The 14849-nt window shown below is 41.5% G+C and overlaps 1 protein-coding gene across 7 annotated transcripts in view; it reads right to left on the bottom strand.

The window, feature by feature from the left end:
• SLC4A4 (solute carrier family 4 member 4) overlaps positions 1 to 14849 on the bottom strand; it is a 534858-nt gene that overhangs the window by 26175 nt on the left and 493834 nt on the right. For all 7 annotated transcript variants that reach the window (XM_033961203.1, XM_033961239.1, XM_033961185.1 and 4 more), the window contains one exon: positions 12701 to 12769. In XM_033961203.1, the coding sequence (XP_033817094.1) occupies positions 12701 to 12769 (69 nt within the window). The remainder of the gene's footprint in view (positions 1 to 12700; positions 12770 to 14849) is intronic.

Below are 14849 nucleotides of genomic sequence, written 5' to 3'. Positions count from 1 at the left end.
TTGCACCGGATAGTTTTGGGACGTCGGAAACTTGAGAACTTCCACCTTTAAGCCTCAGAGCGGGTTATTTTTGTGCGGCTGGGGGTTGCTCGCTTGAGATTCGGCCTCGCTTCGGGTGGCCTCATTGGCTGCCCCTGCGGATGCCTCCGGGCGTCAGCCTCTCCCACTACGTTCGTGAGAGCTGTGCGAAGATTGTGAGAAAGTTCAGTCATTCTACTACTTAAGTGCAGAGAAGCTAGTTTATTTAGTGTAGCCATTGGAATGTGGCATAAAATAGATCTGTAAATCCTTGGTTTACAGATGAACTATTATTAATTAAAAAACAACTCAGATCTGAAGAAAGGAAATGGAGACATACTAAATCTAGACAACATCAAATCAAATAAACAACAAATGCAGTATTATAAAAACAAAATAAATGAAGCAAAAACTACACATTATTCAAATAAAATAACGAATGCAAAAAATTCATCTGCTCTCTATAATATCCTAAAACAGCTTACAGTACCCAAAATTATAGAAGATCCATCCATACAAACTAAACCTAGCGCACAAAATCTTGCTGATTATTTTATAAATAAAATATATAAAATAAGAAGCAACATTAAAATAAATACAAATTTTAACCAAGAAGAAGCACAAATACAAACAATACCTACTTCCAAATGCACAAATTTCATTATACTCTCCATTGAGGATCTTAAATCTCTTCTAGGAAAAATTAACACAAAAGGAACAGATATTCATACTATTTCCCCTTTTATATTGAAACGACATTTTTCTTTCTTTGGCTCTTTTATCCGATGCATGATAGAATCAAGCTTAACTATAGGGTACATTCCTAAAGAATGGAAAGAAGCTATTATACGACCAAAAATAAAAAATCCCAAAGAATCAACCTCGGAAATATCAAATTATCGCCCAATAGCCAATTTGCCATTCCTCACTAAATTAATAGAAAAAGTCGTTTTTAATCAGTTAACTAATTTTATTGAAAAAACACATATACTACACCCAAATCAAACTGGATTCAGAGCAAATCACTCAACCGAACACTCAATGATAGGACTTACAACCAACATACAATACCATTTAGATCACCATAAATCAATAATTCTGATTTCACTTGATTTATCCGCAGCATTTGACACTATAGATCATCATTTACTAATTAACAGACTTTCTTCAATTGGCATTTCAGGACAGGTGCTAGACTGGCTTAAATCATATTTTCAAGATCGCTCAGCAAAAGTAGTGTTTAATAATTCAACATCTAATAATTTCACCAATTCATTTGGAATTCCACAAGGTTCAATTCTTTCACCGCTTTTATTTAATATTTTTTTGGCTCCTCTACTGACGCTTAGTCAATCTATTGGATTTTCTACATTTGCATATGCAGATGATATACAATTGCTTCACCCTTTAAACCCATTAGACTCAAATGAGATAATATCCATAAATAACAAGTTAACACAAATAAGCCAATGGCTTAAAGATAATATGTTAGTGCTGAATCCAACAAAATCTTCAGTGATGTTTTTCCCCTGGAAAAAAGATCTCAAAGAACAATTTTCATCTCAGATAATATTAAACGATATTCCCCTTCAACAAGTAAATAAAACAAAAATATTGGGAGTAACCTTGGACCAAGAATTAAGCTATCATAATCAAATTAGTACAGTTGTCAAAAACTGTTTCAACAAATTGCGACTTATCAGATCAATAACAAAAGTTCTTAAACCAGAAGCACTTAATATTCTCATCCACTCCCTAATCATTTCTAGGTTAGATTATTGTAATTCTTTATACTGCGGCATAACTCATAAAGAAATAAGAAGACTACAAATAATACAAAATACAGCTATAAAAATTATAACAAACTCAAAAAAATATGATCATGTTACACCTCTCTTACAAGATGCACACTGGCTACCTATTATACACAGAATTACGTTTAAAATCGCATTATTAACATTTAAAATCCAACAAACACACGAGCCATTATTTCTGGACAGATTACTAATCCCTTACTCTTCATTAAGGACGCTGAGATCAACGCAACAAAACCTACTAACTATTCCTTCTTTAAAAATAATTGGGACAAGAAGAACAACTATATTTTCTGTACAAGCACCCCAACTGTGGAACAATTTACCTATTTACTTATGGAACGAAACATCACTAATCAAATTCAAACGAGGTCTGAAAAGCATTCTTTATAAAGATGCATTCAATACATAGATAGTAATCGTAATAAACACAATACTTGTTCTTTAAGGAATTAAATGAGCAGAACATCAATATAGAAACTATAGGTGTTTTTAATCTTAATTCTCTTTTTTTCTTTTCTATCAAATTATCATTAATATTAATCTGGATCTTCTTACACTCTTTATATTAAAATTTTTCTAATATTAAACCGATTAATTATTCCTAATATTACACCTCCCCTACCCTTATGTACAAACCTTAATTGTTCCCTTTTTTTTTTTTTTCTCTTTTTTATTAATATTATAAATTATTTAAATTGTATTTCCACCTTTTACCTACATGTTTCAATTTGTATTAATAGAACATAATGATTAGTCTGTATTTTGTCTTATTTGTATTTGTATTTGTCATCCCTGGTTTCTATTGTACATTACAATTATGTAATACGCATTGAAATATTTGCTATTGCGTAAAATCAAAATTTAATAAACTTGAACTTGATGGACAGCGACCGGATGCATTGTCAAATGCCTAGTCATTGTGAGCTAGAACATTTTCTTTAGAGAGTGTATGTATATGTATATATACACAAAAAAAAGCATGCTGAAGATGGCCAACTTTGGTGTAATGCAATCAAGTCAGGCAGTAGTTGATAGCCAGCTTAGATACTGATTTATTTAAACTTTTGCTCAATGAGCGGAAACCCAGAAACCCTATAGTGACCCAAGCCCCATAGGGTTTTATTACAATAGACACCATTCCTCAAAAAAAATTATTTGTAAACCCAGACCGAGGCCAGAGGGGAGGCAGTGAGAGGGACATAGGAAGGAGGCACTAGGGGCACTAAAGACATGGGAAGGAGGCACTAGGGGCACTAAAGACAGAAAGGGGCACTAAGGACATGGGAAGAAGGTACTTGGGCACTAAAGACAGAAAGGGGCACTAAGGACATGGGAAGGAGGTACTGGGGCACTAAAGACATGGGAAGGAGGCACTGGGGGCACTAAAGACAGGAAGGGGCACTAAGGACATGGGAAGGAGGCACTGGGGCACTAAAGACATGGGAAGGAGGCACTGGGGGCACTAAAGACAGGAAGGGGCACTAAGGACATGGGAAGGAGGCACTGGGGCACTAAAGACATGGGAAGGAGGCACTGAGGGCACTAAAGACAGGAAGGGGCACTAAGGACATGGGAAGGAGGCACTGGGGGCACTAAAGACATGGGAAGGAGGCACCGGGGGCACTAAGGACATGGGAAGGAGGCACCGGGGGCACTAAGAACATAGGAAGGAAAGAGGGAGGGAATAGAAAGGGACAATTCTTGGGCCTGAGTGCAGAAAGAAAGAAAGGATACACAGACAGAAGGAAACGCAACCAGAGACTCATGAAATCAATCACCAGACAGCAAAGGTAGGAAAAATGATTTTATTTTCAATTTAGTGATCAAAATGTGTCAGTTTTGAGAATTTATATCTGCTGTCTATAGTTTGCACAATATTTGTCTATTTTTCTATAGTTACTGAGGTGACTGAGCTTGCGGAGATGGGGCGGAAACAGGGTTTTAAAATTTTAGTCCTAGTAGTTTGCCGGTCTACAAAATAATTCTTTTATTTCTGCTGGTCCACGGGTGTAAAAAGGTTGAAAAACACTGATATAGAGTATGCCGGCTTTCTTTTTCGCCCATCCGCACGCGCACGGAGTAGTTCAATCTTCTCCTCTCTTGCAACTTCCTGTTTCCAGTTGCGTCAGAGGAGAATATTGAACAAATGAGCAGCCGCGCATGCGGCTGGGCGAAAAAGAAAGCTGGCATACTCTACATCTAAGGTGAGGTGGAGGAAGGGAGATGGCGGAACGCTGCAATCGGTCGGGTGTCTACTGTTTTTGTATCACTGCCTGCCTTTGCTCACGTTCCAGATCCTACTGCATTTTTAGTGTGCACAATTGACCTGATTCGAGCTATAGGTGAACATGGGGGACACGTCATTGCAAGGGAGGATAAGTCAATTGATTTATTTTATGTTCTGTTTTTATTACAGGGCAGAGGCACTGAAACAGATTCTCAGTGCAGTAGTAGTAGTGGCAGGACTCTCTTCTGTTTTCATGGTGTTTCGCAGTACTGAGGCTTATATGGATGCTACGGGGACGGTGACGGGGCAGTGACTGGGATGGCAGGGGCGGTGAAAGGGATGGCGGTGATGGTGACGGGGCAGTGAAGAGAACAGCGGTGACGGGGCGGTGCAGAGGATGGTGGGCCAGGGACGGTGCAGTGACGGAGACAGATTTTTTCCCCGTGTCATTCTCTAGTCAGCAGTACCGAACAGAAATCCTTCTTTTGAAGTGACCCCCACCCTAATGTGCTAAAAGCTCCTCCATTTATTCCCTCCCTTTTAAGATTTTATTTTCTCATTGTATTTAAGCTCTTTCCTTTTTTATTTTTCCTTTTTGTTCCAGTAAGTCTATTTGTTCTATCATCCCCTCCACTTTTTACTTTTAAGTTTTTGTTTTATGGTAACAATATTTTGATAATTGTAAACAATTTAGGTATGCTTTTGATAAACTGTATATCAAAGATTAAATAAACTTGGAAACTTGGTCCTTGGGGATTGATGCTTCAGATGCTGATGCACTTGGTTGCACTGAAAGCTTTCTGTTTTTCATAAGGAAATGAAGGTCACTAAGCTTTTCTGGACAGAAGGATGCAACTAGAGATGTCTTGACTAAATCTGATTTTTGAAAGATAAGTGGCTCATGTGCTATTACGTAGCTTATGACATCCACTAAACTACTGTAGCAGCCTACTGTATAAGTTTATGTGTTATTCCACCAGGTGTATGCTCCATTACATTAGTGATTTCTATTCCGCCATTACCTTGCGGTTCAAGGCGGATTACATAAGAATTGTTATGATATTAAGAACTTTAACCTTTTCCTATCGTAATAAATGTTACGTTACGCTGGTTCCAATCGTAATTATCGCTACTGCCTGCTACATTTTCTGCATCAAAGTCCGAATCATTATCCAACTCAGATTCTGAACTACTTGGTAATAAATAGATGGGACAAATGATAAGTAGAAGGTGTACTGTATGTCCCATGCCATGGGACATAAGATGGCAATGACATTTTTGGAATGTCCCGTCATCCGGAACACACGATAGGAATAGGTTAAAGAATAGTCTGAACATTTTCTAATTTGCTAAGGAGTAGATAGTATTTCAGGTGAAGCTTGGGACATGTCTGGTGGTATTATAATGGTTTTATGTATTTTTTGAAGAGTAGGGTTTTTGTTTCTTTGTTGAAGGTTTTGTAGTCTGTGGTCGAGATCAGCAGATTGGTGATTTGTCTGTCCAGTTTCGCTGCTCTGGTGGCCAGTAGGCTGTCATACATTTTTCTTTGTTCGACATTTTTGGTTAGCGGGTGTGTGAATAGTGTGTGGGTTCTCCTGTGTCTGGTTGAGGTGGATTGAATTAGTTGATTGTTCCAGTAGGTTGGGCTGTCTCCGTTTAAAGTTTTAAATAGTAGGCAGTGGAATTTGAATTGTACTCTGGCTTGTATTGGGAGCCAGTGTGAGTTGTGGTATGCCTCTGTGATGTGGACGTATTTTTTCAGTGAATAGATTAGTCTTAGGGTTGTGTTGCTTGACAGGTGGATTTGCCACTTTTTTTGTGGGGGGGAGATGTCAAATTAGATTTGAATTTAAGTATGTTTTGTTTTTATTGTTGAGCATAGTGTTCTGAACTTAATTTAAGTACTATTGTGATGTGAGAAAAATTTTGTGAAATCTGTGAGGTTTTACAGACAGATGATTATTTGAGACAATACCATTCTATTGCACTACACACACTTTTTAAAGTCACTGGTTGTCTTTGATTTCTGGGACATTAGGTGAAACAGAGCCAATATGAAAAATACCCTCAGAGAATCAAATGGCTTCATGTTTAAAAATCTAATGAGCTGATATTCAAAGCAAGTTAAATATTCTCCAGCGGCTGGTGAGTGTATAACTTGCTTTGCTGTGAATTTTCAGCTTCTAGATGGATTGCATGAGGCCAAAAATTCAGAAAAATAAAGAGAGGGCAAATCATGAGCATAACAGAAAAATTATCTGAACAATGGCAATTTTCAGCAACTATTCAGATAATTTATGTTTAGTATAGGCTTATTAAAGAGCAGGGACTACACTAAACATTTACCCTGGGATTTATATTATACCAAATTTGATTTCACTGCCGAAACGCACACATATCTTAAAACGTGCAATAAATGGCAGTAGAAGTAAGCATGATTGTATAAAGGAACCATGTTTAGCACTGATCTTTTCCAGTGCCCCTATCTGAGCGCCATTTATAGATTCTGGCTCTTAGGGGTTAATTCTATAAAGTAGGAGCTAGTTATATAAGTAAATGTTTGAGGTAGTAGTATACATACATGCTTGTAGGTGCACACATATATCAATTTACTGCCTAAATGCTATTTGGTAACTACATCCATTTCTTTGATAGCATGTCGTTTGGAGGTGTATGCACACATGGGTGGTGTCTGGGTGGGGTGTACAATTTCGTGTACAACTTACCAGAATACTGAAAGTCATGTGCATATCACTGGAACTTTGGCATGTGCCTTTATACCAGTATTTATATCAGGTCACTCACTCACTATAAATAGTGCTTATTTTAAGGTTATTCTAGTTTCCAAGTTTCCAAGTTTATTATAAGATTTGATAAATTGCCTATTCCAGGTTTTAAGCGATGTACATCTATAAGTTACAAAGTTAGGGTAAACATACAAACTAAAAGAACTTAATATTAAACAAGTTAAAATAAGTTGTTGACTTTTCTTTACAGTAAAGAAATGGAAGTGACTGAAAATGAGAGTACCGTATTTTCACGCATATAACGCGCGCGTTATACGCGTTTTTACCTACCGCGCATACCCCTCGCGCGTTATATGCGTGAGCGCGGTATACGAAAGTTTTCAAACATAGTTCCCACCCCGCCCGACGCCCGATTCACCCCCCCAGCAGGACCACTCGCACCCCCACCCCGAACGACCACTCGCACGCGCTCCCACCCGCACCCGCATCCACGATCGGAGCAAGAGGGAGCCCAAGCCCTCTTGCCCGGCCGACTCCCCGACGTCCGATACATCCCCCCCCCCGGCAGGACCACTCGCACCCCCACCCCGAAGGACCGCCGACTTCCCGACAATATCGGGCCAGAAGGGAGCCCAAACCCTCCTGGCCACGGCGACCCCCTAACCCCACCCCGCACTACATTACGGGCAGGAGGGATCCCAGGCCCTCCTGCCCTCGACGCAAACCCCCCTCCCCCCCAACGACCGTCCCCCCCCAAGAACCTCCGACCGCCCCCCCAGCCGACCCGCGACCCCCCTGGCCGACCCCCACGACCCCCCCACCCCCCTTCCCCGTACCTTTGGAAGTTGGCCGGACAGACGGGAGCCAAACCCGCCTGTCCGGCAGGCAGCCAACGAAGGAATGAGGCCGGATTGGCCCATCCGTCCTAAAGCTCCGCCTACTGGTGGGGCCTAAGGCGCGTGGGCCAATCAGAATAGGCCCTGGAGCCTTAGGTCCCACCTGGGGGCGCGGCCTGAGGCACATGGTCGGGTTGGGCCCATGTGCCTCAGGCCGCGCCCCCAGGTGGGACCTAAGGCTCCAGGGCCTATTCTGATTGGCCCACGCGCCTTAGGCCCCACCAGTAGGCGGAGCTTTAGGACGGATGGGCCAATCCGGCCTCATTCCTTCGTTGGCTGCCTGCCGGACAGGCGGGTTTGGCTCCCGTCTGTCCGGCCAACTACCAAAGGTACGGGGAAGGGGGGTGGGGGGGTCGTGGGGGTCGCCAGGGGGGTCGCGGGTCGGCTGGGGGAGCGGTCGGAGGTTCTTGGGGGGGGCGGTCGTTGGGGGGGAGGGGGGTTTGCGTCGAGGGCAGGAGGGCCTGGGATCCCTCCTGCCCGTAATGTAGTGCGGGGTGGGGTTAGGGGGTCGCCGTGGCCAGGAGGGTTTGGGCTCCCTTCTGGCCCAACTACCAAAGGTACGGGGAAGGGGGGTGGGGGGGTCGTGGGGGTCGCCAGGGGGGTCGCGGGTCGGCTGGGGGAGCGGTCGGAGGTTCTTGGGGGGGGCGGTCGTTGGGGGGGAGGGGGGTTTGCGTCGAGGGCAGGAGGGCCTGGGATCCCTCCTGCCCGTAATGTAGTGCGGGGTGGGGGTAGGGGGTCGCCGTGGCCAGGAGGGTTTGGGCTCCCTCCTGGCCCGATATTGTCGGGGAGTCGGCGGTCCTTCGGGGTGGGGGTGCGAATGGTCCTGCCGGGGGGGGGATGAATCGGACGTCGGGGGGGGGGTGAACGGAGAGTCGGGACAGCGCACGGAGAGGCGGGGCAGTGCACGGAAGTCAGGGGGGTGAACGGAGAGTCGGGACAGCGCACGGAAAGTCAGGGCAGTGCACGGAAGTCAGGGGGGGTGAACGGAGAGTCGGGACAGCGCACGGAAAGTCAGGGCAGTGCATGGAAGTCAGGGGGGGTGAACGGAGAGTCGGGACAGCGCACGGAGAGGCGGGGCAGTGCACGGAAGTCAGGGGGGGTGAACGGAGAGTCGGGACAGCGCACGGAGAGGCGGGGCAGTGCACGGAAGTCAGGGGGGTGAACGGAGAGTCGGGCAGCATGCGCGGTATAATCGTGAGCGCGTTATACCAAAGTTTTTGTGCTTATCATCGTGATTTCTGCGCGCTATACACGTGTGCGCGTTTTATACGGGTGCGTGTTATTTGCGTGAAAATACGGTATATTAAGGTGTGATCACATGTACCAATCCTAAAACTGTTATAAATGCCCAAGCCTGGATTTAGGCATGAATGCTCATACAATGAAATAATCCTATCATTTACACACATATCTTTGTACTCCACCCTTGCTCTATTTAAACTCCACCCATGGCAAGCATGGAAAACACTCTTCCTTGAGTTGGTATTCTATAAGGGACCATTAAGGAACTTGTCTGCTATCTAAAACTAGGTACCTCCTTATAGAATACTCTCACAGTAGCAGCAGCAGTGACTGCATGACACACTTTATTTAACACCAGTAACTAATGGGAATATTCTATAAAAGGTACCCTTGCATTTATATACTCTTTTCAAGCATAAATGCAGAAGCATGCACTACTTACATATGCATTTGCCCTAATTGCTATACTGTAAGTTTGTATGCGGCATATGGAGGCATTCTCTATATCAGTGTCTCGCAAACTTTCCGGCTGGTGGCACACTAAATCCATTGGTCTTTTGGAAATAGAATACTAGGCTTGATGGACCTTTTGTTTGTCCCAGTTGACAACACATGTTCTGGGGATGTGCAGGGTGCCAAGCTGTCTTGGTCTTGAAAAAGATATGACTTGGACCTGCTAGTCTGGAGTTGAGACTTAAGCCTAGCTACCTTGCTCCTAGACCATTAGTCATACCCCTGAGGCAGGCCGCCAAACCCAAAATATAAGGACATCAAGTTTATAGGACTTTTTATTCATGTGTTTCTTTATTTTGAGTTTATAGAAATAAAAGATTGTTTGTCTCAAGTTTGACATGTTCTATCCCACTCTCCACTTGTTCTTTCTTTGTTGGATTTTACGTGGGGGATTTGTTCCCTTTGTTTTGTATTCGCCTATCTTTAGGGGCCATTTATAGAATGAGGAAAAATGCCTTCTTCAGGTCAGAAGAATATTGTCATTTTCTTGCTCATTTCTGATCTGAAGAAGGTAGAATTGCCTTTAAAGTTAATCATTGTTAGTCCAATAAAAAACAGTATCATTTTATCTTTTGTTGTTGATTTATTTCTATGCATTACCTTTAAAATGGACTAGTACAGCAACTGCACTATTTTATCTAGACTCCACATTAGAAAGAACCACCCAGGAAAATAATCTAGACGACATCATGGTTAGTATGTTGAAATCCTCTGCTCAGTTTGCAAGAAAGCAAACAGAATGTGAGAGTGAAAGATTAGGTTCTTAACTTTGCTAATCTTCTTTCTTCTAAACACACACTCTATTCCTGCAGTAGTGGGTTATTTTTCTATGGTCGCCAGATAGCTTGTAGGGAGCTCATTATACAGAGTCTTGAGCCCCTCCCCTCTTACCACATGACCGCCCTCCAGGAATCCAGTTTGTGACAAAGCAGCCAGAAACATCTGTAGAGGACAAAGGCAAAAGAGGGGCACAGGGATACTCCTCAACCAATAAGTCTAATCTGCTCATAACATGAAACAGAACAATTTCTGAACAATTTAAACAGGTCATTAAAACATGAGGAACCTGAACAATAAAATAACAGCGTTATAAGGAGACACAGCCTGCAATGACGGAAGGGGGCCCTGGAACTAGGGACCCTCAAGACAAAGTATTAAACACATATGGATGCCTCTGGTAGAATGAGCCCACACCGATGGGGGGGGGGGCTTCTTACCAGCCGCTATGTAAGCCAAGAAAATAGCCATATGGATCCACCTAGAAATGGTGGCCGTGGAAGTCCACCTTCCCTTGTGGGCAGGACCCACCAGTACAAACAGATGGTCAGAGACACAAAACTCATTCGTGACTTCTAAATACTGCAACAGGATCCAACGCACATCCAAGGACTGCAATACCCGGTCCTGCTCCCTTGAAATGAATACTGTAATGTACTATGAAGAACATAATCATACTGTACTGTACTCTAATGTACTATGTTGGCACATAATCACACTCCTAAAGTCATCGCTGGAGAAAATGGTAAAGGCAGTTAGCATAGCTAGGTTTAAAAAAAAGGTTTGGACAGGTTCCTGGAGGAAACCATAAACATTATTAACAAGGCAGACTTGGGGAAAGCCACAGCTTATCCCTGGGACAAACAGCATGAAAACTATTTACTTTAGGAATTCTGCCAAGTACTTGTGACTTGGTTTGGCTACTGTTGGAAACAGGATGCTGGACTTGATAGACCTTTTGGTCTATCCCCCATTGCAGTTCTAATATATGTATGCGGCCTACAGAGTTTTATAAAAGTCGTTTTTATTGCATACAGAAGAGGATTTACACCTGGAACAGGTTTTTATGAAATTATCCCCATCTGTATAATTTGTATTTTGTAATACGTTTGTGTTTCCCAATTTGAGATTTTTATCTAAAGTGGATAGCACAGTGGTTGCAAACTCAAACCCTTTGCAGGGCCACATTTTGGATTTGTAGGTACTTGGAGGGCCTCAGAAAAAATAGTTAATGTCTTATTAAAGAAATGACAATTTTGCATGAGGTAAAACTCTTTATAGTTTATAAATCTTTCCTTTTGGCTAAAACTTAATAATAATATTGTCATTTATAGCTAAAGAGATATATGATCAAGAAACTGTTTTATTTTACTTTTGTGATTTTGATAAACATACCAAGGGCCTCAAAATAGTAGCTGGCGGCCCACATGTGGTCTCCAGGCCATGAGTTTGAGACCACTGGGATAACACAATTCTAAACCGAACAAAAGAAAAACAGTCACAGAATAGTCAAATTGATACTGAAATACCACCAATGCTGGAAAGGCTCCAAAGAGCAACACGCAGAAAAAAAAGGAAGCCTTTTCAACCTCCCTGCAATTATTTATAATGGACAAGGCTTTGTTTAGTGTTTTAACAATAAATGTTCGTTCATATACAAAGGGAATTATATTGTACAATATAAATCACACTAAGCTGATTTGGCTCATGGGTTCATAGATGTCTCAGTCAGAGGTCCTGGAATGTTAAATGAGTCTGTGGTGGCAAAGTGAACACTGCTCTCACTATTGCTACTGTCAGTGAGTGAACAGAAATGTGTTTAATCCAGCTTCCACACACATTATAAGATTGTGCTGTTTGTTTTCAAGATAAAAGGCATCGCTTAGAACAGTGGTCTTAAACTCAAACCCTTTGCAGGGCCACATTTTGGATTTGAAGGTATTTGGAGGGCCTCAGAAAAAATAGTTAATGTCTTATTAAAGAAAATACAATTTTGCATGAGGTAAAAGCTCTTTATAGTTTATAAATCTTTCCTTTTGGCTAAGTCTTAATAATAATATTGTCATTTGTAGCTAAAGAGACATATGATCAATAAACTGCTTTATTTTACTTTTGTGATTATAATAAACATACCGAGGGCCTCAAAATAGTACCTGGCAGGCCGCATATGGCCCCCGGGCCATGAGTTTGAGACCACTGGCTTAGAAGGAATGGTGTTTGTTGTTTTCCTGAAAAATGTCTTTCAACCTCCCACAAAAAGCGACATTCATGTCATATCTTTGTAAACACCTGGCAACCTTGATGGACTTCTTTTGGAGACTGTTCACATGAACGAAAGGCAGGGGCAGGCAGCGAGAAGAAGAAATATTTACTGTCGGTTAATGATTACAGTCATCATGCCAAGGTTCTCTGGGAAGGATTGCTGTAAGCACTTAAGTGAGCTGAGCTGTCATGGGAACTTACCTGCACTCCATTAAGAGAGGCGACTCCCATGTAGAGGAACACACCATAGAGCACAGGCATGGGAATAAACTGAATGCAGACAAGGAAAACAAACAGAAAACAAGCATTAGAAACAAATATTGATACATAAAATAGACATTTCTCTCTCTTTTTTTTTTTATTTGGATTTAATACATTTACAATATCATAAAGATATCAAAGAAAAAAAGGTTTCCATACAAATTTCCAATACAACAAATAATACAAAAAAACAATCCTTTACAAGCCCACTAGAAGGGGAAACATATTGCTTATTTATCAGTTAAATATTAAGGAAAAACAAAGAAATGGGTTGAGTTCCATAGAACCCAAATCATTCCCAACTAAAATTAGGACATTTTGACATTCCTACCCTAATTCCTCATCAATAAATGAAAAAAGAAAGAAAAAGAAAAGAAATCTCACTTCTGTTCACGAGCTACCAAAAATTGTTGCATTTCTCAATCCCACCATCATTGTTCTTTCCTCCACTAATAACGGTAGAAAGCACTCAGCTACCCCCAACTGCTACAGAACAGATCTCAGTATTATTCCAAAGTACAATGGAAATCCCTAAAATGCTGATTTGTAGACTCCCACAGCCTGAGGAGAATATTGTTTTATTTACCTAAAAAAAATATTGATTTATATATTTAACAAGGTTATTTGCTGCCTTTTCCAGGAAGACTGTGAAGTGGTTCAAAACAAATAAAACATGCATAAACATTACCAACCATTTCAGTCATAACGTTTAAACAGCCATACCTTACATTGCTTTCAAAATGATTTAACATCAGTCACAGCATTTAAAAACAGGGACAGCATATTGCAAAGTGAAGGCATCTTCAAGAAAGGGTCTTACGCTCCATTAAGACCCGTTGTAGGTAAATGTCAACCAAGTATATAATGATTTAAAAAAACAGATAAATACAAAGGGAAAGGGATTGAGACTTGTAGCTACACTCAAAGCAATTTACATATATAAGGTACTTATTTTGTATATGGGGAAATGGAGAATTAAGTTACTTACCCGGGGTCACAAAGAACAGCCCTGGGATTCAATCCCACAACCTCTGGGTGCAGAGGGTAGTGCTCTACCACTAGGCTACTCCTAGGAACTTGTTGATAAATACATTTCTACATCAGCCATAAGACTTCAAAACTAATTCATTATGATGCAGAAAACCAATGTAGTGATTTAGACACTGGGCTGATATATGTTGCTTTTTGTTGTACCTTCTCTTTTCAAGTGGCCAAACTAAATTCATGGCTCGCCCAAATTATACTTGACACCTCTTCATACCTCCACTTTAGAAAAAAGCTCAAAACTCTACTTTTCAACGGACCAAATCCTTAACGCTCCCCTCTTCTGCCTTAACATTTCCCCTTCTCCACATTAGAAAACAGATCAAAACCCTTCTTTGCAATAGACCAAACCCTTAATGCTCCCCTTTCCCCCCTCCTCAACGCTCCTCACCTCTTTCTTTACTTTTCTGCCCGCCCCCCTTCTAAGATTGTTGCTCCCCCCCTTTCCATCTAATATGCTTTGTTCCCCCCTTCTCTTAAACTCAATTGTATTCTATTACAGCACACACTGTATGTACTCCATATTTAGCCCTTCCCTCACCTAAATTGTTAATGTAAACGAATTTGATCCTACGATTGCCTTGTTATGTTCTTCTTCTTCATTTATTTTTTTTTTTAATTGCACTGTATGTAATTCATCTATCTGTTGTGAACCGCCTTGAACTCCCTGGGTATGATGGTATACAAAATAAATTATTATTATTATTATATAAACTTTTCTTTTTCATATGAACTTAATTTCATGCTGCCTCTGAGTCTGAGATGTTTTTGGCGTCCGTTTTGAAAAGAAGCCTGATCGGTCAAGATACACCCTGAGGCAGCATTAAATTGTGAAACGCTGGCCATCGTTGGTGTACGGATCAGCGAAGATAAGTGGACAGATTTCCTCTATCCTTATATTTATATTTATATTGGAAAAGCACAGCACAGCATAAGGCATTAACATGTAATGAAGGTTTTTTGCCGGTGAGGTGACTGCTCGACCGCCTCTTTGAGCCGTTTTGGTGATGTGGGTGGGCTCTTTCTGAGGCTTTTTCCTTCATTT

The sequence above is a fragment of the Geotrypetes seraphini genome, chromosome 1, assembly GCF_902459505.1.
Source record: "Geotrypetes seraphini chromosome 1, aGeoSer1.1, whole genome shotgun sequence".
Lineage (NCBI taxonomy): Eukaryota > Metazoa > Chordata > Amphibia > Gymnophiona > Dermophiidae > Geotrypetes > Geotrypetes seraphini.
The sequence above is the reverse complement of the archived record's forward strand: the minus strand, read 5'-3'. Positions and strand labels throughout refer to the sequence as shown.